The sequence below is a fragment of the Gavia stellata genome, chromosome 19 (assembly GCF_030936135.1).
Source record: "Gavia stellata isolate bGavSte3 chromosome 19, bGavSte3.hap2, whole genome shotgun sequence".
Lineage (NCBI taxonomy): Eukaryota > Metazoa > Chordata > Aves > Gaviiformes > Gaviidae > Gavia > Gavia stellata.
In genome coordinates, this window is record NC_082612.1 from 16,895,874 (window position 1) to 16,919,574 (window position 23,701).

Consider the following 23,701-nt stretch of genomic DNA (forward strand, 5'->3'; position numbering starts at 1 on the left):
ATAACTCTCTTTAGTTTTAGCATTCTCTATGATTATTTTTAACCAAATAATAGATCGTTATTAGCTTGCTTTTATGTGACTTCACCTTAGTTTGGAAACTTATGTGTTTAAATAGCACAACTTCTGTAGTCTGGAGGTGAGTAATGAACTCTTCTGTTGACCAGTTTCAGTGGTGTGATAAACAAAAGTACACAGTTTCTTAATTTACTCAGAAACCAATGACTCAACTTCATTAAGTCAGAAAACTTAAAAAATTTAAAGAAGTAGAAGAATGTCTGAGTTTACCTGGTGCTTGGCATGATTACCCCAGGATGACTTGTACTGTAAATAGTGAACAAAGGATGCAGCCCTGCATTTAGAAAAGGCCGTTCTTGACTGCAGAGTCCTCTAATCGCTCTATCACATAAAGCTTTCTCCACTAGAGTTACTTCTAGCTTTCCAGGAATGGCTGAATCCTTTCCGGAGTGATTGGTACTTCGTATCATGGGATCACTTCAACTTTTATTAACTGTGTGTGACAACTTATCTTTGGTTATGTTTTTCATGCCTGTTTTCTGTGGATGCTGAAGCTCTAGCACATGGAACTAAGTTCCTGCTTGGCAGAGGATATTTATGATACTCATATTTCTTTTCTATCCCTGATCTATGAGATTCCTATTAAAATGAAAACATAGTCCGTACCCACAAATGAACATCAGAGCAAAGCTACTTTCTACTTGGTTAAACTTCTGTATTATTGTGGCATGCTAGCTATTTATGGTGAATGAATGTTTGTTATCTCAGAGCTGGATGCAGCTGTGATGCTGATGGGGGAGGATGGGTGGCTGCACAGCAGTGCAGCTGCTGCTTCCCCATCTCCTGATGCAGAAAATGTCAGACTTGAAGGTGGTAATAGGGATTTTGCAGCATCTTTAATTTACTCTCCTCAGTAAGTAAGATGGGGAGAATTCTCCCCATCACTCCTTGTCTACGACTAGACCTGTGTGATTGTGTCAAAGTGGAATAAGACATGTCTTTTATCCTCTTATTTTGCCATGATTTGTGTATCCGATGAGCACTTCAAACATGTATGACAGTTCTGTTCTGCCCATTCTGTGTATTTCAATAGAAACTGTCATATATTTATTCCAGAAACGTTCCATTTCATAAACTGTTTTCATCCTCTGGCTACCCTTAAACTATAGATGTTGGTTGTAATGTTAGTGTTAAAGATTAGTCTTTCTTTTAATAGTAAAGTATGTAATTCTTTAGTTTACTTAAGCTGAAGTTGGAAGAAAACTCTGTCACTTAAGCAAGTAACTGATAGTGTTACCTCTCTGGTTTTCATAGTTTTTATTGCAAATGTTTTTTTCTTATTTAGAATTCTTGGAGTAAAGTAAGGATCTGATTATTGATGCTGCCAAAGTGTTTCAGTTTTTTTCAACTTTGAATGCCAACAAAAAATATTCTTAGACTATCCAGATGTAAAAAGGAGAAAAAAAGGCAACTGGGAGGCATGTCATGCTCAGTTAGGTAAAAGCTGAGTTCAGATTTCTGGTATGGAGGGTCTGAGAGCCTTTACTCTCTAATGCTCATTCAGACAAAAGGGAAAAGGAATTGAGGGTTACATATTTGCTAAAGAGAAGCTAGATAAGGTTAGTCTTGGTCTGTATTGGTACTTTCTTATCTTGTGGGGGTTTTTCATTATGAAAAGGGGTGACATGAGGCAGGGACGGGGGGATGGAGGAAGGGTATTTGGGTTAGAAACCAAATGGTAAGTAGTACCAGCTGGACACAACCACTAAATGGTTAGGATCAACCTAAGCTGCCTTACTTTCTAGGTAGGGCTGGTCTGAACTATGAACAGCCATAAAGGCAAAGCATGGTTATCTGTTGCAGAGGCACAGTGAAAGCTCTAAGGCTTGGATGAGTGTTGTGATTAGAACACTGAAACAAGAAGATAATTTAGATGACAGTTTAAAAGGATCTGAGCAGTCAAAAAATTTAAATAGTATGCAAAAGGTGGTGAGAATGTGAAACACGTTTTAACTCTGTTGAGAGTAAAATTGGATCTTACACCTATTTGCGTAGGATGAGGAGATGAATCGTAGAAGCAGCTTGGTGGCAACTCTAGAAAGATGGCCAAGCTGAAGGCACTCAGAGGCTTCCCACAGATATAAAGGAGAAAAGGTGAAGAGTTGATGGCTGGAGTGTTGACAAAAGTTCATGAGACATCATACAGACTTACTGCTTTTATACTGAGAACCCTCATGTCCTTCATCTGTTCTGGCACTCTTTGGCACCCAAAGATAAGAGTGTAATGGGAGAGAAAAGGGAGGGGGATTGCCATTTTTAGGGAGAGAAGATGAAGACACCAAGAACACCAAACTGTATGCTCAAAGAATGACATAAATGAGCTTTAAAAGAAATCACATCTTCCCTTTTTTATAGTGTAAGAGTTCATTAGAATTCAAGTGGTAGAAACAAAGTAGAGGAAGTTTCTGGAGCTCCCCTTCGGAAGGACCTGTCAGTCCAATGTGGCAGTCAGCCTTTTCGTAGAAGTGGGAAACCTGACAGTGCTGCTCACTGGAAAACAGTGTTGGAGGTAAAGAAGAGCGAGAGGAGAGAAACAGTAACAATATTAGACTGTCGGTGTTAGGGAGCCCCTGAATTCTGAGGCAAAATGAAAACCATAAAGCTGATTCAATTCCAGCAATGTCCTTAACACACTCTTTAACAAACAAACCATGTCAAAAATAAATGCTTTTTAATCTCCAGCAGCTGAGGATCTTTACTGACTCCACAAGCAAAATACAGGAAAAGAGTAGGGTGCTAAAAAGAGGAAATAGCTAGCAGTCAATATATGTTACAAGTTTTGAAGAACTGTTAAAAAGAACTTGGCTGTGAAAATCGATGTGGGATTTATAATCAGCAGGATCAAGCAGAAATCTTCATAGGTAGGCCTGTTGCAAGGTGAATATTTTGAATAATGTGAAGCCGTCTAACTTGTCTTAAAAAAGTTCTCTGGTTGTTGGGTTGTACGGCTTGGCAATGTTAATTTTTAAAACATCTTGTAGTGTGCTGAAGAAGTTTGAAGAAACTGGAGGAATGCTAATGTAGTAGCAGTATTTAGAAAGGTAAATACAAATTCTTGATGATTTATTTATAAATGGGTAAGTTAGGAGGAATTGCAATTAACGACAATGGCAGTTACGTAGGAGTTGTCGTCATGTGCTAAGCTGCATCCATTCAAACAAAATAAGCTTGGTTGTATCAAGAAATAAATTCACAGATTTCAGAGAATGGAGGACTACATCCTTAAAAATGGTGACTCTGCTAAGTCTGTTAGTTACAGTGGGCAATCAGCTCATCATAAACTATTAATTTAAAGCCGTGGCAAAGAAGTGCTGGCCTTGGATGTACAAACAAGGGATTGATGAGTTAGGAGTAAGTGGTGGGATTAACGCTCAACGTGGCACTCGTGGGACCACAACAGAAAATCATGAATTCAGATCTGATGTACGCTTTTCAGAAAGAACTCTGGGAAATTGCAACAGGTTTATAAAACAGGTACATGATTCCAGAACTGCAAAATCCCTTACAGTAAGAGATTCAGTGTTAAACTTGTAAAGGAGATTGTTTAAATATCTTCACACAGCACAAAAACTGGATATGAGAGATACTGTAATTATTAGCAATGCATATTACATAGGTCATGCCTGAAAATAAAGCCTAACAAAGTGAAGGTACATGCATTAATCAGTGAGTATGTTAATTAGCAGCTAACTGATTCTCCATTACCTTTATCATCTGCTGATGTCTTCAAACAAAGCCTTTTTGGAAGATACAGTTTGGTGGCCCAGCACGAGATGGGCATTAATCAAAAGCAGGTTATTAAACTTAATAGAGAGATAATATGATACAACTCTACAGCCTCTGCCATGTACAGGAGTTACTATAATTTCTGAAGTTAGCAGAATTTTTTGTCACCAACATGCAGGGTGAAATCTTTGTACTATTGACATTAGAGCAATGACGCTATATTTCGAAGACTTAGGTTTTGAGCCTATATTGTTTTTAATCGTGAAAATGTGCTAGATGATCATTAGTCATCTGTTTTTGCAGTTATACAGAATTGCCTTTTCCTGAATAAAAGTATTGTTTTACTTTACAAAAACAGATAATTGAAAACATCAGAAATGTTTTTTTTCAAATCTTTGAACGTGTTTTTAGAGGGTGTTTGCTCAATCCCATTGAATTTAGCAGGTGTTTTCCTGTTTAAATACCTGATTTGTTTTTAGTGTTCAAACCTGATCTTATTCTTGAGAGTGCAATGCAGTATTGACCGTGAGAAAACACTAGCTCGGGAAGGAAGAAGTGAAATTTGAGGAAAGATTTAACACACAGTTTCGTTTATGATAATGTCAAATGCAATTGCCTGTATACTGCAGTCTCCACTGTAGACTCTGCTGTGCATGACTGAAGTATTTAGTATTTTTTTTACTTTTTCTATGTGCTCTGAGAAATGATTCAACAGAAAACCCTCTGCTTTCGGTAGGGAGGTGTGGTGAGTGGGTCATATTCATAATATTAAAGAACAGATTAATATTCCTTTCTAGTGCTGTTTTAGTAACATTAAGTGAATGGTTGAAGTAAACGTGGCCTTCTGATACAGTGTGTAGAGTTTGATAATCTGGGTTGCATTAATACTTCTACTTTGAAAAGAAATTTTGATGAATTAGAAGGACTTAAGGCTATTAGTTATAAGGAATTCAGTTTCTTTATAAAGTAAAATGGTAGTATTACTGTGCAGTCGCTCAGATGTTTATCACTGTGACACATATGTCTGCAAATGAGATGTAATTAATTAGTTTTTACCTGACACTCCTACGGTTCTCATGTCACGTCATGTAAACGTGAGCGGCAGCATCGTGGCCTGGGTGCAGCGAGGCGGTGCGAGGTGAGCAGGATTGGGCTGGAGTGCGAGTGACTCACTTTCCCAGGTTAACGTTCTCCTCCTCAGAGCTTATCCCACTATGTTACTGTGGGCTCATTTAGATCCTTAAATTAGCAGCTGCTTTAGGGAGAAATTTCCAGATGATCACTTTTATCATTTTGGTCTTTTTAGTTGTATGTCATTTTACTCTCTAGGGAAGTTGTTCTCTGAGAGCTGCTGGGAGGGGATGAGGACGAGATGGCTGGGGAAGCGGGCAAGTGCTTTGTTAGCTTTCTGCTTTTGAAGCAGAAGGAACTGAACTGCTTGAGGCAGTCATAATGTTGTGAGAAGGATTGTATCCAGTGAAGGTGGCCTTTCATTGTCCATGTTTCATTGTTGTTGCATTTTTAATTGATTAAGAAAAAAATAATAAGTGAAAAAAATCATTGCAACAATACTGCTTAGCTTGATGGAGTAGAATTAAGCTCAGTTGTTTGCTGTGCAGATGCTAATTAATTTAGTATTAGAAAGTAATATTGCACAGGACTTTGTCTTGTATAGTACTGTATACAGGAGATACATCTTGTCAAGCAAGCACAACATTTTAATAGCTTTTGATCATATTATTGTGATGCTGTGTTAGGACTTGGTTGTTCATTTTTTTCCCAAAGCTTTTGACCCCAAAGGAGCAGAACTCTTTTACCAAGACTGGGGTCAGTGGTATCTAATCTATTCTAGAGGGACTTTCGTGATGTTGTTATTTAGCAGGGCTGTGGGCCATGTTCACGAATGCTAGTGGGAGTAGGATGGACAGAGAAGGAAAGGAAAGGATACAGGGAGCCTTGTAAAGCGTGGCTGGAAATGACTCTTATTACTGTTAAATATTAATATTTCTAAAAGAGCCACAGGCCCCATTTGAGACTGTGAGCTTAGCTGTGCTGGACACTTTAATGTTTGCAATTGTCCTCATTTCACACACCTCCTTTAGAATTTATGAAACGTACAGCTGATGTTTAAATAAAAAATTAAAAGGGAAAAGCTATGTGGGTGAAGGTTAGCTTTTCAGTGAAGATCGTGCTGTTTGGCTAGATGTGTCAGCATGGTTTGCAATGAGTGGTGTGACACATTGGTAACATTTTCTTGCTGTCCATGGGATAGGAATGGTGTTCCTTTAATGTTTTCTTAAGCAATCATATCTGAATGTATTGCCTCCTGAGTGATATTCTAAGAGTAGCCTATGAAAACAAATAGTAGACCGGAATACAATGAGTTCTCTTAAAAGTAACACCGTTAAAAAGGAGTAATAAAAGTAACATTCTTTGGGTATTGTGTGTTTGTTAGACATCTCCTGCTTATTCTGACCTTTCTAAATTTCATTGTTTCATGTTTGATAGGATTGTGCTTATGGTACTTGAGAGCAATCATTTCCTCAAGTGTGTATTAAATTATTTTTAGAGACTGCGTTTTTAGAGAGACTTAGAAATATGTATGGCCTAAACTATTTTGTTATCTGAAGTGATGCGTTTGTCTAACAATAACCCCCCAAAATCTAGCATTTCATCCACATAAAACACATGTTGAAAAGGGGACCGGGAATACGTTGTGTTGTGAAGATAGCCTGGTGATAATGATGGGAGAAATTGTGCAATGGTGCTTTTTGGGGAAATGCTAGGGGATTGCTTGTCCTCCAAAATATCCTGTGAAGATGGAACAGTAAGGTTTCTTCTTATATATATTTCAGGACATTGTTACCAAAGGAGCTTTGGCTCATGAGAAGATTCTTTTACTATCCTTCTGACTTGTCCTCTCTTTTCTAGCTGACAGTCACAGCTCTCCCAGAGAAGACACCCCAACTGGGAGCATGGATTCTCTTTCTTCCCAGTCTCCAACACCTGCCTTCTCTAGCAGCCCTCCTGGGCTCCTGGATGGAAATCACCTTATTATGGACAGTGGAGATCTTGCAGGCTGGACAACAAATCTGTAAGTAACCTGAATACGAAGTAACAATTTTTCCACTAGTATGATTGTGCACATGAAACACATATCCCTTTTCAGTTTGGTGGCGAGTGATTTTTAGAAATTACATATAGTTGTGTTTGTTTTCTTCTGGTACAAAAAGGTGTGTGTTTATATGTTGTGGTGGAACTTAGAGGCTACTTGAATGTTTGTAGGAAAGAAATGTTCTTTTTCTACAGAAACCTAGTGCATTTTACTGTAACCTGTTATAAAATTTTAAAGGTTTTTTATTTAGGCAATGAATATGTAAGTTATTCTCATTATGATGTATTACCCTAGTTTTATTTCAAGACACTTAGATGCAGGGCTATTAACATTTAGGGCCATATTTTGGGTTTAAATAAATACACTGTAATGAGTGTGTGCTCAGATGCTGTTGTCTAAGAACATTATCATCGTTAATTTCTTCTTAATGAATTAAATGCCTGTTTTCTAATGGAAGTGCAGTCTGTCACTTTCAGTAGACTCTGTAGTTGTTCAGTTTCTGAGCATGACTTCAGTTTAGCAAAAATTGACATGACAATGTTAGTTCTATCTCTGTAATACATATTCAGGTTTGATACACTAAAAGCTGAACATAACTTGTTTTTTAAATCAGAAGTTGAACTTGAATGGAATTCTCTGGTTGCTATTCTTACAAACTTTAACATATCAAGACAAAGTTTTCCAGCCTTCAGTGCCAAGAAGATGGAAGGAGCAGGTCTGGAGAAAAGATTTATTACAAATATTTTCCATAATGGCGTTCTGAGTAGCCTGTTCTGTTGATGAAGCAAGTATGTAAAATATATGTGTAGGTGTATGTAACGCATGAGAATATATAGATAGCCATACGGTGGGTTTATATTTCTTTATGCACACACAAATAATTAACTGCTGATTAGAGTACTTATTAGCTAGAACAATATTTTCTCTATTGAAAAAAATTCCAGATTTATAGGTATTTTATGTAAATGTCATTTCTTCAGTAGAGGACTGAAGTTACTCTTTTCTTATCCTCTTGTACTGTCTGCTAGTAGTGGGTAGGATTAACAATGAGTTGTATTTGACGGCAAGAGGTGCATGTGTGGAAACGCTGTGTATGGTATAAAACTGGAATGTCTGAAAGCAAGCATAGCTAATTAAGGTTAGCAGAACATTGATAACGTCACTTCAGAGAATAAAAGAAGGAAGTGTTGGTTTTATCCAGAGAGTTCAGGACCTTCAGGTGTTTGAAGGAACATTGCATTTTTTGCATTTGTTAATTTTCATTGAAAATTATACTGTACTGCTGTTTTGGAAACTTTGTTTGATGGCTTGAGGTTTTGTGCTCAGTTGGAAACAGTACTTAAACAGTTCTGTTTGGAAAGAAAAAAAAGTGCATGGTATGTGCATCTAGATCATTTGTCAAAAGCAGTTTCTTTCTTCCACTCACCTGTCTGTGAAGTTTGCTTGAGATCTACCTCTGTAACAAGCCTGGACAGTGACAGAGAGTAGACTGTGAGTGGTACATTCTTTCTTTCCTCTACTTTCTCACCCCAAATTGGCTTCTTTTCCCCATTCTAGTTCTGATGACTCAGAAGGCCTTGCCTTAACAAAAAAACCCAACAAACCCAAACAAGCCCCACTGTATTAATGGCAGAGGTAGATGTCAGTCATGGAGAATGTACTTGGTGGACTTCGGCAGTCATTGTGCGTCTTAGGGTCCTGTGGGCAGGGAAGGGTGGCGGTTGACTTGCCATTGTGGAGCTGTGAGAGCTACCACAGCTCCAAGAAATGTAGCGTTGGCTGTTGAACTCCGCTTTGGTTGTGAACTATTCTCATAAATTGGACTATCCCAGAATTAAGTGGAGAACAATCCTTTCTGTTTGTGCAGGATTTCAGAATGTTTTGCATTTTGTGCCAAATTGGAACCAAAACAATTCTTGGTCTCAGTATCCTCTCTAAAATGGTATTGCAGGTCTTCACAGAGCTACAGTAAATACCATACTGAGTCTAGGGGAGATGGAAATACAAGAGGATCCGGTTTCTCAAGTTTCTACTGATGTTTGTAACACATGGGTGTTACTTGAAAGAGATGGATCACTATAGAGTTATGTAGTCAACAAGGTGATTGTGACTTCTTTGTGGTAGAAGAGTTGCTTGCATTGTTTCCTGGGGGAGGGATGTTGCAGTGTGGGTCAAGATATGTCAGATATTCCGAGGTTGGTTTGTATCAGTACTTTGCTTTAAGCAAGAATACGTGATGGATAGCAAGAATACTTTTTGTGGTATTTGTTTTCAAGAAAGGAAAACCTTGTTTTTTCCTGAATGATAGCTGTTGTCACCGTGATGTTTCCTGGCAGAGTTTTTTGTGATGCATGCCCTTTCCTTGTCCCACCTTTAAAAACAAAAAAAGCTACAGCTTCCAGCATGGTGAGAGGAGCACCAAATGAAGGCAAATACCCCCTCAGCTCCTGGCTGGCACTGGGAGGGGACTGCATGGCCAGAGTGGTGAAAGAGTTGAGAGAGCAAAGGCTATGCCACCGATTTGAAATGTCTCACAAAGCCCTGACTGCTCAATTGTCATGTCAGTATTTAAAGATGTACTATGCATACGGTGTAACTGGAAGGTGATGTTTCACATATGTGCCATTTTGAAGCCCCGTTAAGCTGTTGGTTTTCATGTCTATAAGTGTGTGTCTGCCTCATGCTAGATTTTCTTTGAAAGCTCTGTGTGGATCAGACATATGCCCTCTGTTGTCATGTACTGCTGTAGGGGTGAGTAGAGACTTGGGTGATGGTTGGCTCTTACTGCCCACGGCAGGGGTGGTTCTCAGTGGAGACCCAAGTTTGCTCTTCTGAGATTATCTTGCACCCTAAACTTTTTTTCAACCTTTTTCCTGAAGATATTTTTAACTTCACATTTCCATCTAGTGCCAAATACTAAAAATAAATGTTTTATTTTTACATACATTCTATGGTAGATCATAGAGAGCTTTTTTCCCCCTGTCAATCACAAAGTTACAGAGTAGTTTATGTAGATACGGGATTCAAACTCCAAATAGCCCAGGATGGGCAAATTACCTTTTCTACTTTATGGAGCACCATGTCATAAACATTTATATTTTGAAAATCCTTTCTACCCAAGGGTGCTTAGCACAAGCTAATCTCGGACATATACTGATAATCACGGGAGCGAGCTGGATAGAGTGTCCCTCCCTTGTAGTGCTCTCCACCGGTATGGGCATTTTTTTCCCTATAAGGCAGAGCAGCAATGGCAATCTCAGTTTAATGTTAACCGAAGCATTTGTATCCTTTCTTTTTCCTCTCTGCTCTAAGTGTCCGCACACACTTGCCCTCAAGCTGCACAATTAACATTGTACAGCCATCTGTCTTCCTCAGGTTCAGCTGGAACCACTGTCAAAGTCCACTTTGCTCTGACAGAGCTGTAAGTGATTACAGTTTCTGTAAGGAGAGCATGTTTCAGACTGTTTTGGGACTGACGTTGGTATAGTTTCACCAGCAGTACATTCTCAAAATGCTCATTATTCCCCTCAAAGCCACAGTTGGTTCTGGGGAAAAAAAAAGAGTTTCTGTGTTAGATGCACTCAGTTCCTTACACGTTCCTTCTAATTCAGGTTGCCACCACAGCCAGCGTTCTGCAAGTAAGCAGTGTCTTCTAGATGAAATGCACTTACCCATATAGGCATTCTTTAGCAGCTTTCTTTGATCTGTATCTTCTGCTATTTGAGATGCTAGAAAATAGGCAATGTTCCCTGTTTCAGGAATTTGCCAACATAAAAGTTTGTAAAGTAGAATGTACAAATACAGTGATACTTGCCATGTTGTGACTTGGGTTTAACAAGTAGGTCATGTATTGTAACATTTTATTTCCTCCATACAGAATAGACATATTTTGTGAGTTGCCCATAATATTATTCTGACCTGGATTTAAACAAAAAACCCCAACCCTAACCAAGCAAACTTCCAACCATCTTTTATCCATAGCCATCAGTTACCCCCAAACTGTTGTCTGTCCTACAATTGCAAATTCCCTGGGAAGTTTAGACCCCACAATCCACCCTTTGCTTCTTCCTTCAGAGTTGCTTCAAACCCTAGTTGATTTGAGGAAGCATTATTGCTAATCTCTCATGGTGAATGGATTTGTGTTTTCTTCCTCTCTCTTTCTTTCCTAGTAATATTTTTGCTATTTATTCTGTTCTGGAAGCTGCTGCTGGTTGCTGCTCCCTGCAGATTCTGTGGCAACAGGCAGTCAGTTTGCAGTGTTGGTATGGAAAAGTATTTATATAAAGGTATCACCAGAAGCACCAGGAATCTGCTGACAATAGATGAGGGGAAGACATAGGGTGGAAAGGGGAAGGGTGAGTAAAGAAAAACACCGTGCTAGAAATCCAGGAAGTAAAATGAGTAGACATACAAAATTGAGCCATCAAACCAAGAGCGAGGGGAAGAGGAGGACAAAAATACAAACATGTTGTGGCCAGTAGCCCGTAGTAGTAAGAGGGAAATTTGAATTTATTCCCAAATTTCATAGAGGAGGGGAAAAAAAAAAAGCAGTAGGAGAGGACAGGGCCTAATAAGAATAAAAGGTCAGGAATTACTTACTTAGGATTTGCTTGTAAAGGAAAGTGGGTGCTCAGTAAGCTATAGTGTGAGATTATAGCATGTAAGACACCGTACACTCCTTGTGTGAATACTTAGTGCTGTGTCTGCTTTAAAAGTGGAAGGAGCCTGAACTTTTGTGTAAGGATGCACTTAATGCAGTGTGAGCTTTATAGTGGCGTTGCAAATTGTTTGGCAATTTTTGCTTAAGGTATTGATGTTGCTACTTGATTCGCTTTCTCAATTCCCCATGTGGATCTAGTTTGTGGGGTGGTGATATTTGTTTATAACGCGTTTTTAGTGAAGACTGTAAACCAGCTTAGTAAGTTCCCTTTATCCAGCTCATAGTTGAGACACACAGAGAGTTATGCCAATGTTTTTGTGAAATACCTTATAGCATCACATCACGGTATAGAAGAATCCACACAGAATATTAGTGTGAAGCATGTAATGTAGTGAAATTAATCCTCTGGCCTAATTTCTCTGTCCTACGCAGCTTCTGGTTTTCCTATTGCATTTGCCCAAAAAGTAAATAAATCTGCCACATCTTTTTTGCAAGAGGCTTGATAGCTGTTTGCTGGAGGATGCGACCCTGACATTACTTTCTGCCTTCCTAATTGCCACTGAAAAATATGCACCTGAATCACTCAGATTTTATTCCTCTGGTGTACAAAACTCAAATTTTTAATAATTCAAAATAGGTAGTGTCCAAAGAGGAGTTTAGGATTTCAGACACTGAGAAGCTGACTACCTTTTCTAAGCTAGTCCCCAAGCTGTTTTGATAATAAGTGATGGTCTTGGGTTTGGAGATACTTATTAGAGGGGGCTATGGATAGCTCTTAAAGTGCAATTGAACTATGGAACAATAGTCGATCTTCCCTTTTAGCTGCAGTAGAAAGCCAGTGATACATGGTTTGACTTTCACCCGATTATATTACAGCTTTACACATGCAAACAATATATAGATACAGTGACAGCTAAGCTAGGTATATACATCTGTGTCTAATAAATATATCTAAACAAGCAAAGGTACAGTGTAAGTTAGAGTCCATAAAAGACAACGAATTTTTTCATTAATGTCCTCTTGTAGTGAAGTAGGTGATAGTGGAAAAGATGCACTATCAGACATGAAGTGATATAATTCAATTAAAAAAGGGCGAGGGGAACTCTTTTTGCAGCTGTTGTGGTTTGATTCTAGAATTTACTATATGGATTTGGTTACCTATATCAAAATTGTTTTCAATCTTCAGCCTGTTTTATATTGTTTAGGTACTATTAAAATACTTTTTTCCCAATTCTGTTTTATTATGCATTATACATTATTATGTTTGAGCATATTTTGGGGCTTTTTAACATTTACAGCTAACCTACTCTATGCCACAAAAGGTAATTGTGGTAACCGATGTCTCTTGTTTGAGAAATTGAAGCATATCGTATCTTAAACCATAGGACCTTGTATTTGAATCTGTCTGAAGTTCCAGGTTCTGCAACAGATTTTCTTTAGAGAAAATACTACTTACTCTGTTTGGGTTCTGTGCACGCTCAGTTCCCAATGCATTTGGTTCTCGGAATCTGTGTAAGGCTTGGGCATGCCCTACTTCCATCTCTTCCAATTTCTGCACCTCCTATGACTCTTCTGACTAAGGCGTTACCTTTTTACGTCTAGGTTAGGTATTGGACTCTCTTGCTCCCGTGTCTGGTCTTGTACGTGTCTGCGTGCTCACATCACTAACCGTTCTTTTTTCTGAGGTGGTGCTTTGACAAGAGGTCCTTCTCTGCAGCTGTAGAGCCTGTTCCCTCTGATCCTAGCAAAGGGGCCATAAGGCAGCTACTTGCTATTATCTTAGAGGGAAAGGAGATCGTGACTAATACTGGTCTTGAGAATACTGAATTGTCCTAATTCAGAAACTCAGGCTACCTGCAGTGATTCCAGAATTTCAGAGTAAGGACTAGTTTCGCTCATCTTGAGCTTCAGTAATCAGGATGGTGGTGTTCATCAAGCTCTTTGCTGACTTCCCAGTGGGCCAGAACCATTTACTGATGAAAGGTCTGTCTTATTCAGCCTTTCCCAGAGTGCTGTCTATAATGGTAGCTCACCTCCAATGGATTAGTGTAGGTTTCTTCTTACTGTGACAACTGATTTGTTGAAAGGTGGATTACAAGTCATGTCCTAAACCGCTGTGGACTGCCTTACGTCTGTTTTCACTTGACCTCGGAATGAACCAAAAAAACTGAACGCTTGCTATTCCCTGGACTCGGTATGTGTTGTAATTAATCTTTCTGAGGATCTTTTTCTGATAAGGAAAGATTTATTACTATAACTGGCCCGTTGTTGTAATAAGATCTATTTGTACTTACGGTACAATGCCCTGTGCCAGAGCTTGCCTACAGAGTTTACAGACTTATCCCTCACAGTGCTGAGTTTTCAGAATTGGGTCAGTGTCTTCCTTTTTTGGTTGGAAGTCCCCTACATTATCTGCATGATATCTTCTTCATTCAGATCATGAAAACTAATGTCTTACTCCTCAGCTGGAGAGTTCATTTTTGGGATCTGAGAGTGCCAGGGTCTCTGGGTTTCCTAGGGAGCTGGAACTTTGTGACTTCTGATAGTTGTTCTGGATGGAGTCATGGTGCAGGATGTGGGGTAGCCTTCCTCAAGATGATGATACTGTCTGAGTACCTGTTTCCCTTTGCCCCCTCCTCTTTAACTCTCTAAGCCTTTGGGATTTAGCAACAGGAGGGGATGGAAAGCATCCTGTCCCTCAAACCTCTTCACTTAGTGTCTATATGAGTTGGGGGTGTGTGGCTTGTTAAAGCGGTTACATTTCTGGGCTCCGAGTAGTAAGATTCATAGTTTTCAAACTGAATCCCACCTTGGATGCTGCTGTAGGAGCATGTAAGATACAGTCCTGACGGTCCAAATACTGAAGGTACTCAAAACCAGAGGAGAAACAGAAGCACCAATGTAAATGGCTTTTCAGGAATATGCAAGGGACCAGTAGCAGAGGAAATAATCCAGTCTTTCTTTCATTTCTTTTGCAGTTCTTTATTGGTTCTCCTGACACTAAAATATTCTGTTACCCAGCTCAGTGGTGTATACGTGCTACACTTTGGGCATAATTTTGGGGTTTTTAATACCCACAGAGGCTTTGAAAATGGTGATGAGAGCTGTGCCGCGCAGCATCCTGAGTGCTTTCAGGGTCTTTGTGACCAGGCTGGGAAGAAGCTAATCGTTCTTCGTGAAATCTCAGGCTGTTCAAATTCCCGGTGAGCAAACGGATGTTAAAAGAGCCATCAGATGGCAAGGGAGGGCAGAAATAGTGGTGTTCCGCACATAACAGCAGCCTTGGAGATAGTTACTAATTTTGTTTGACTGCTGAATGAATTCCCGTCAGCCTTGTTATATCTACATCAGTAGACTGCATCTATAGTCTCCTTAAAATTGGAATAGTTTCTTTTTGTACTTTCTGGCAGTGGTGTGAATTTGCAATTTTACATAAATGATGAATGACCTCAGTTTCAGGGTCTTGAAAACTTTTTATAAAATCTAATTTCATCATCTTATTTTAATGAAAAAAGATGCTTTAACAGCTGCAGAAGGCACAGTCCACGTACGTAGCAGTGCTCTTTGCTCATTGTGCTTATTTTGCAGTTTTGTTTTTGTTTCAGCTGCCACCTCTTCAGTGACTCAGCAGTTTGAGAGACGGGTTTAGCGGAGCAGGCACTTCTTTTTGTACCCTTTTGTTAGGCAAGCAGAGCAATAGCCCTCCTTTTGCAGCTTCTTTGAAACAGGCATAATGTAACTTAGTCATGTGGTTCATACAAAATAAAATAGACTTTGCCATCTCCTTGTCTTCCACTGGGCTAGGCAGCTGGGCTGGACAGCAGCACCGCTGTCTGAGCACCGGGTAAGCGGTATGTGTGCTCAGAGCAGGGAGAGATGCGGATGCAACCACTGTGATGAGCTAAAGTTTCTTTTCTTTTTTTTTTTTCCCCTTCTTCTCTTTTTCTTTTCTTTTTTTTTTCTTTTCTTTGCATGATTCCAGGGAACGCAGCCCCCTCATTTTTTTCTAAAAGGAACAGCAGTATGCTACAAGCTTATAGATGTACACACTTCATTTTTTGCTTTGTCTAAATTATCATTTAAAAATGCTTTAACTTAGGACAGCTGCTGTAGACGTTAGCTTCAGATTTACCAGACTGGCGTGAAAGATCATTTCACTAATGTATTAGCTGCTTCACTGAGAGTTCACAATCCAAGTTTAACAAAACCTCCATTTCAGTGCTGGCTGATGTGTTCTGTATAAATGAGGGTTCAGGAATGTTGTGTGCATGTTACATACTTGAAATTTTGGGGGTGGAGTTTCTTTTCAGAGGGAATATGCTTGAGGAAATTCTGTCGTCTGTTTTGTCTCCAGCTTTGCTGCAACTATGACAATTTCTAGAATTTTGTCCATATATTTTTCTGCTTCCCAGCCTCACCAAGGCAGAGGGGTTTTAACATGCAGGAAGATCCTTGTCTGGTGGTGGAGAGTATTGGATTGCATATCGAATCAGAAACAGCCGACACGTTTTGATATACTGTGTCATCTTACAATGAAACCTTTTAAGAGCACTTTCATTGAGTTTATGTCAGCCAGACACCGTGATACGACAGCCATGGGGCTGCCAAACCCGTCTCTGAAACAACCCTTTTTTTCTCAGGAGTTGCAGTGTAGATTCTTTTTACAGAGTCTCTTCCTCGCTCTGAAGATAAGAGGCTGCTCTTTAGCTGTGTTACCTTAGGAACCAGCCAGATAAACATCCAATAAAATCTTGTTTTCAGGAGTTTGTTTCTGAATATCAGTACAAAATCTCTAGCTTATTTTCAGGAAGGCCATTTCCCCCCCTCCCTTCTCCCAGCGTTCACTATGCCAGACAATAGCATTTTTTCTCAAAGAGAGATGGTTATGTCAGGCTTTTTATTTTTTTCTTCTCCCCACAGGAAATGCATTGCCTTCGTTTTAGCCCTTAGGAGAAATGATTTCTTCAACATACCTTCTTAAAGTTGAGATGCTATATGATAAGATATTCAATACTTTCTAATATATCATCATCTTGACAAACAAGGCGTGCAAAGCTTTATAGCAAGGTAACTTTGATATCACATGAATCTTTTAAAGAAAAAAAAAAATAAAGTACAGCAGTTTGTCGCTTACACACCACAACATTGGAACTGATTTTTCCTACTGAGTAAAACCTTCTGTTTTAATAATAAAATTAAGTGGTTCCTGAGATAGCCAAGTACAGTAAATAAAAAAAACCCCTGAAATTCTAGAATGTGCTTAATATTTAAAGCTTTAAATTTTTTTCTTCTTCTTCTTCTTAGCATGGTGAAGCTATTGATATTGAAAAATGGTTTTTCCCCCTGTTGAATCCGGGAGCATGATCTCTTGCTCGGTAACCCAGAGCTGAAGGTGACAGGCAAACTCAGGAGCCGTGCTGCAGTGCTTTCCCTACAGCTGAAATGTATTAAGGGAATTCATCAAAAAGTGGGGGAAGGAACAGCCTGGCGCTCCACGTACCTGCACTTCTGGAGTGTTTTTCCGCTAGAACTGTTGGAGTGGCTCAGAATTCATAGAAAACCTGCCAGTTTTTACATGCTTTTACATAATGCTGCCTGGTAAAGGACAGTGTAGTCTTACTAGTTGATAGATTACCCTTCTTTTTTGAGTCTCTGGAACTTGAGAAATAAACATGCCATAACATGGATCTGAACATTTTATTTCATCTTCTGTTCCTTTATTTGCACACCTTTCCTCTTTTTTTCTTTTTCTTTCCTCTCCAAGTCTCAGTGAGAAACCATCTGGTATTTATTCCAAGTGTTCTTACAAATGATTGTTGCTTTCCTGCGTCGGAGGGTATCTTTTGTGTCTTCTCTGTTCTGAATATTGTTTTGAAATCATTAATCCTGTGTCTTACGTGCAGGCGGTGTGTGTTGTTCTAGCGCTGATCAAGTAAGTTGCATTGATCAATATGATGCGTGTTTCAATGAAATATTTAATAAATGGAAGATTTTATTATTCATGTGTTGAAAACCGAACAAGACACATCTGAGGTATGCACTAGAGAAGACTACTCAGTAGAGTATTTTTGAATCATGACTAGTTTGCATTAGAAACATTTTAATACTCTTCTGGCAATATACTTGGAATATTATTTTTCTATTTTCTGTAGTTCTACAGGTTTCAGAAATGAGCCTGACACCAGTCTTAATGTTGGAATTGATTTGAATTGAATAAATAGGAGCACGAGGAAAATGTGTTTTCTTTAAATATCAGCATTATTTTAACTGTAATAGTTTAGTCTATGCAAGGATACTTTTTTTAAGTCACTTTTGAAAAACTTTTGTCTTAGGTTCACCTTCTATGTTACTAAGTTAAAATGAATTCTGCATGTATATATTATGTGCAGAATGAGGGAGAAATAATCTACTTTCTAGCAAAATTTATAAACTTTACAAACTTTACAGTACCATTGAGAAATTTTTTATCCTCAGTATTTAGAGAAAATAATACAAATGCTGCTGTTCACTTTTTCTTTTCTTCTCTGAATGAAGTCACTTTCAGCTGAAGGTTTTTGTTCTACCTGAGGAAAATTTTTCAATGATTTGATAAAAATGGAAGGAAGAGGACAAGTTCAAATAAAAGTAAACCCCAAAATTATGTAGCTGCTGGTCTCCAAAGGTATGCAATTATTGGAAGATGTAAATAATTGTGTAGTAGAAGATTCAGAAGTGGTAAAGCAGACTAGATGTCCTCTTCCCAAAGTTGAGCGTGAAGTATGTTTTTAGTCAGCACAATCCAGCTTTTCATTCAGTTTACTACATATGATTCCTTCCTTTATTTGGTAAATCTGATAGTGTAAAAGCAAAGCATGTTTTGATAAACCCTTCTGGTTATGATTCCAGCACATTTAGGTTTCATTTTTATTAGTGGAATTAACTGTAGAATGCTGTTTTCGTACACTGTGAATTCCAGTTTTCATCCAAATGCTGTCTGACACAGATCCAAAGTAAAAACTATTGTCTTGTTAAATAAGGAATGTGCCATTCACCATTTTATAATGTACTAAATTTAAAAATTGATAATCAAAATAAATGTCTGCATAACTATGTAATTGCTAGAATGACTATGAGCTATATTGGCTAGGAAAATCAGTTTGTAAAAGTTGACTTTGGTTGTAAACCATGTTATGCAAACCAACAATAGTGATCCTTTCTTCTAGAAATTAAATATCATGGTGCACAAGAAGATTAAAATCAGCTATGGAAGTTAGGTTTCCTGCTTTCCTTTATTCATTTACAATTATAACTGGGGTGATTGTTGACGCCTTTTTTGCTTTTGGTCAATCCACCTTGATTAGGTGTGCATTTACACCCCCACAAAAAAAAAACCCTTCTTGACTGAAGTCCTAGATTTTGGAGGTACTTTGCCGATTTTTGCTAAGAGATGAATCTTGGAATAAGACGAACTGATAAATGCTGTATTGTGGAGTCTGTACTTCTGAGTGATGATTCCTGTGTGAAAGCTGTGTGCGAGTTATTTTAATTCTGTTTCTGCTTAGAAACTGCTTGAAGTCCAGCTCTTTGTTCCAGAGATAGGCTGACATTAAATATTTGGACTATTTGTTGTTTTGTCCATGCAGTGAAAGAAAGCCTTCCAGTGCTGGAACGCGTTAGTTCTTTAAGGTGTAAAATTATGAACATTCTTTATATTGGGGAGGACTTTGTATGTTTTTCAATGACTAATAGAACTTTTAACTTTGGCTGCTATTTCTTCTCCTCTTGTGGCAACTATGTGTTCAGCCATTAATTTAATACATATTTGAACGGTCTGTTTGTGAGGGCAGCCACTGAGGCAGTATCTACACAGTTATGCGAATGAGATCTCAATCCAGAGCCAGCATTGTGATCCCAATGTTGTAATAGCTGCAGCCCCTTTTGAAATCTTCCCAGTCGTACATGCCTTGGTACAGCACTGAGAAGATTTTTAAATAGATTCATCAAAACTTGTAAAGGCAAAGTGGCAGCTCAAATAATAGCCTGCTATATGCAGTTTCATTGTATCTGTCTTTATTAGATGAGGAATGTGGAATTTTGTCTTTTTATTGGTTATGTCACACACCTCAGGTAATTCGTCTTAGCTAAGGATGTAGGGCATGTAGGAGAAATACTTTCAAGGAGGAAATGCAGAATCATACGATGGCCATGTCTGCAAAATCAGCTCGACATTATTATTGGTTTTGAATTTGACGATCTAACTAGTTATCTAGTTATAAAGATTCAAACATTTTGGTATGAAAAGAAATGTTATTCACCTTGTTAATTCTGCCTTGAATATATTTCCTCTTAGTCCTGGTCAAAGCCGCCCATCGATGGTCTCGTGGATGAATACTCCCTCTGCTAACCCAGCTGCCACAAATACTGCACCATCCACTTTCTTCTTCCCTAACCCTGCCACTGGGAGCGACAGAGCAGTGGAAAGGTATGATGTGCACTTCAACTTCTGCTGGTTATTTATTTGCCTCCTTTTTTCTGTATCTTTTTTAAAATAGCTAATTCATATCTTCTGCAGTATGTGAATGATTATCTCAGATCAAGACATGCAACCTTAGTGATTTTGACAGAATAACTGTCCACTTCGTCTTATTTTTCCTTTGAACACCTTCCTTGTAGAAGGCACCCAGATTGAGCCAGTGACTTGTTGGTTAATACAAGCAGACTTTGATTTGGGGGCGTCTCTCTACTGCAGTGATTCTCTTACAGTGTCTTTTAAAATATTCTTTCTTTTCCATAGCCACCCATGTCAAATTTAAGTTTCTCAACGCAGCCTTGCCTCCGAAAGACTTTCCCATGTCTTTACCTCTCTTTGTGGTTTCATTCTTTTCTTTCACTCTTTTGGCCTGCTTTCCTTCCATCCCGTTTCTGTTGTTGTCCGTCTTTTGAAGTATTTTCACTTTTTCCTTTGAAGGTCTTTCACCATCTTAGCTTTTTCCTTCAAGTTTTATAATATTTGCTTCTCTAATTAAAGTAGTTGGGTATATTCATAAATTCTTTCCAACACATAGTGACAAAATTCCGTTTCTCATTACCGGTTGCATTTTGCACCAGAACTGCATTGTCTGTTTGACTGCAAGTTCCTTGGGGCAGGGAGAATGTTTCCCAATGTTTTATGTGTAGTTGTTGTTGCCTGGGCTTAACAAAAGATGATTTAATAGTGTGGGTGCTGTGTCTAAACAGAGCATCATTGGGCAGCAGCAAACTGTCAGTTCGCAAAGGCATGATTAAATAAGACGTGCCAAAAATACTTATATATTCCAAAATCTCTGCTTACGGTACTTAGAGAAATAAATACTTTGGACAAATTCATATTGATGGCTTATTACTGAGCATCCTGCGAACACCTCCTAAAGACTGACTGAAATGTTGGAAATCGTACTGCATTTAGGACAAAACAGCATCTTCAGTAGTCTAGTAATGTTGTATTGTAAATGAACAAAGAAAGCAAATTCTGTACAGTGAAAATTCAGTGAAAAGCTGAATTGCAAGATTCATGAACAAACATTTCAGAAGATATAATGATGATTAGTCTATAAATTAAGTACAGTATACTTTGCCTACTATTGATTTTATTGCTGATTAGCAGTTGGCAAAATTTTAACTGCAGTTGAAAGTCGAGTTTAACTATCATAAAAATAAGTGTGCATAAAGTTGGGAGCATGATATTCAGAAATGCCAACAGTAAGCTGTGAAGCTTCAGCTTTGGCATTTGTATGTATGAATTATAAGCTTGTAATGATGCATGTGAGATTGTGTTTAAAGTTTTAGTTATCTCCAAATGAGAATGGAGAGAGAAAGATTGAGAAAGGAGAGTGTCCTCATAATGATAAAAAATTACTAAAATTCGTAATTTCATTTTTCAGCATTGCCCACCGAAAAGCAAGAGCAGTTTATCCATGCGAAGCAGAACATAGCTCTGAATTATCATTTCAGATAGGAGCGATTTTTGAAGATGGTAAGTACTGCTTGAGTAAATATAAAGCAAGGAAAAACAAATTGACAAAACTGCTAAAATGGCTTTGGATAAAAATACAAGCCTAACTGCTATTCTGCCAACGTTGCTGACGGCACACAGTTAGTGACGTAGAAGATTTCTGGTACGCAGAAGCTACTTAGCATATACTTAGCACTGTGAGGCAACGCCTTTGATTTCTGGTGAGTAGACACTTCCAGTTGGTCTGTTTTTTCAAGAGCATTTAAATGTGTTACAGAACCAAAAAAGGTTATTCAGCAATAGAGGAAAAACATCTTGGCCTATGAAACTGTATTTTTTTAAATGTGAACTATCATTGTAAAATAACATACGGGCTTTAATTTAAAGAAAAAAAAAATCTGTTTAAGGATTTTCAAGCGAGCACAGCTCCAGGTGATCACTGGAGAGAAAAGGGAGTGTTTACTTTTTGGATCAAGGTGTGCCTTAGTGTGTGTATGTACTTGTAGAAAAAGGAATATTCACTGACGTGCAGAATGAAGGAAAGCCTGTGCTTAAAGATTTCTATGGACCCAAATATAGTATTACATATGAACATCCAGAAGGCGATTCCTGCGCTCAAGGCTGTTGCTCCTCAGTGAGTTTCCATGGCTCTACTCTTCAGCAACTGCACAGGGACTTCAAACTGATAGGAACGGTTTTAGTTTTTAAACCTTATGCCAATGACTACTATAATACACACTCTGAAGATGCAGACGATGACATTAGAGCGCAGTTTCTTCCTGTCGCAAGGAAATTTCTATTATAAGAAAGAGATGGTATGGAATGGCTCAACAGGGCCTGGATGAATTCAGCAATTCTCATTACTTGAATGCAATTTAATAGTAATTCTAAGCAGAAATTAATTCATAGCAGCAGCATGGTAAGACCATTGTTTGTTACAAGACCTTGATTAAAAATTACATTCATACTAAAAAACAGAAGACTCTTAAGTTTGGCCAAATCTTCATCCAAGTTTTGTGCAGACTGGGGGATTCAGAGCAATCTGAGAATTACATCCCAAAGAACCTTGTGAGTACTGAGACCAGTATTTCAGTCTTTCAGTCTGTCTAGAGGCAGAGGGGTAGTAAGAGGCATACTGGCCTCTAAAGAATCTGGAAATTCTGCAGTGATGCCTGTTTTCTTCTCATCCATTGTCAGCTTTTAGCTTGCTACCAGGTCAGAAATCTGATATGTGCTTTCCAGAGGGAAAGTGGTATTTAATTCTGCATGACCAAATGCACTTAGGGGATGTACTGCCCAGTCATTCAAGTACCACATGTGAGAATCTTTGGTTGGATGCCCAGTAAAGGAGGAGTATTCCAAATTCCCAGTTTACATCGAGCAGGAAAAAGAGAAAAGTACACAGTCTAAAACAGCTGGAAAACATCAACCTGCAGGCATTAAAAAGCTCACTAAATATGTCTTACATTTCCCAAAATGCACCCTCTTAATTCTGTTAGCACTGGATCAAAAGTGTGTGGGGGAAAGTTTTTCTCATAAATGCAAATCTTTTCGTCCTTAACCCCCCCAACCCCTGTAGAATGTTCCTAATTTGTTTAACGAGCTGAAACAAATGGGAAGCTCAGCAGAATCTTTTTTTTTTTTAGCATGTATATCAACAACAACAAAATTGCGCAGACATAGACGTCTCCTTCCCCTTCTTTGTGATGCTTATTTTAAAGCAGACAGATCATAGGACATTCCTGTCCTCTGCCTCCTCCCAAAGAAGTAAATAGTAAGCCTGGTCCAGACTTCAGTTCTGCTTTTTTGGCAGCGCAGGGTGGTCTGGGGTCCCCACTGGGTTCTTCCCTGCTAGCACCCTCTTTACAAAACCATACTTGATGTTTCCCATTAGAGCTGCCTTGCAGGCAAATCATGTCTGAATCAAGTTAGGTGGGAAACCTTTTGAAGATGAATTAGCTAAATGATTGCTCTTTTTAAAGTCTCTTTCAGCAGTTATTTTAATTTAAGTTTTTTAAAACATGACTGATAGGGATCTTAAGCAGACATAAAACTGCGTACAGGAAAAAAATCTAGTGCATGTGGGGGGAGAGGATCTGATGCATAGAAGAGCAGCATTTCTAACACAGAACAGCAAGGGTTGCACACCTGTTGT

The 23,701-nt window shown here is 38.6% G+C and overlaps 1 protein-coding gene across 1 annotated transcript in view; it reads left to right on the top strand.

Moving 5' to 3' along the window:
- Positions 1-23,701, top strand: part of ARHGAP10 (Rho GTPase activating protein 10) — a 150,689-nt gene that overhangs the window by 119,488 nt on the left and 7,500 nt on the right. Inside the window, exons 20-22 of the mRNA XM_059826750.1 lie at positions 6,733-6,895; positions 19,906-20,037; positions 21,476-21,567. Of these exons, the coding sequence (XP_059682733.1) occupies positions 6,733-6,895; positions 19,906-20,037; positions 21,476-21,567 (387 nt within the window). The remainder of the gene's footprint in view (positions 1-6,732; positions 6,896-19,905; positions 20,038-21,475; positions 21,568-23,701) is intronic.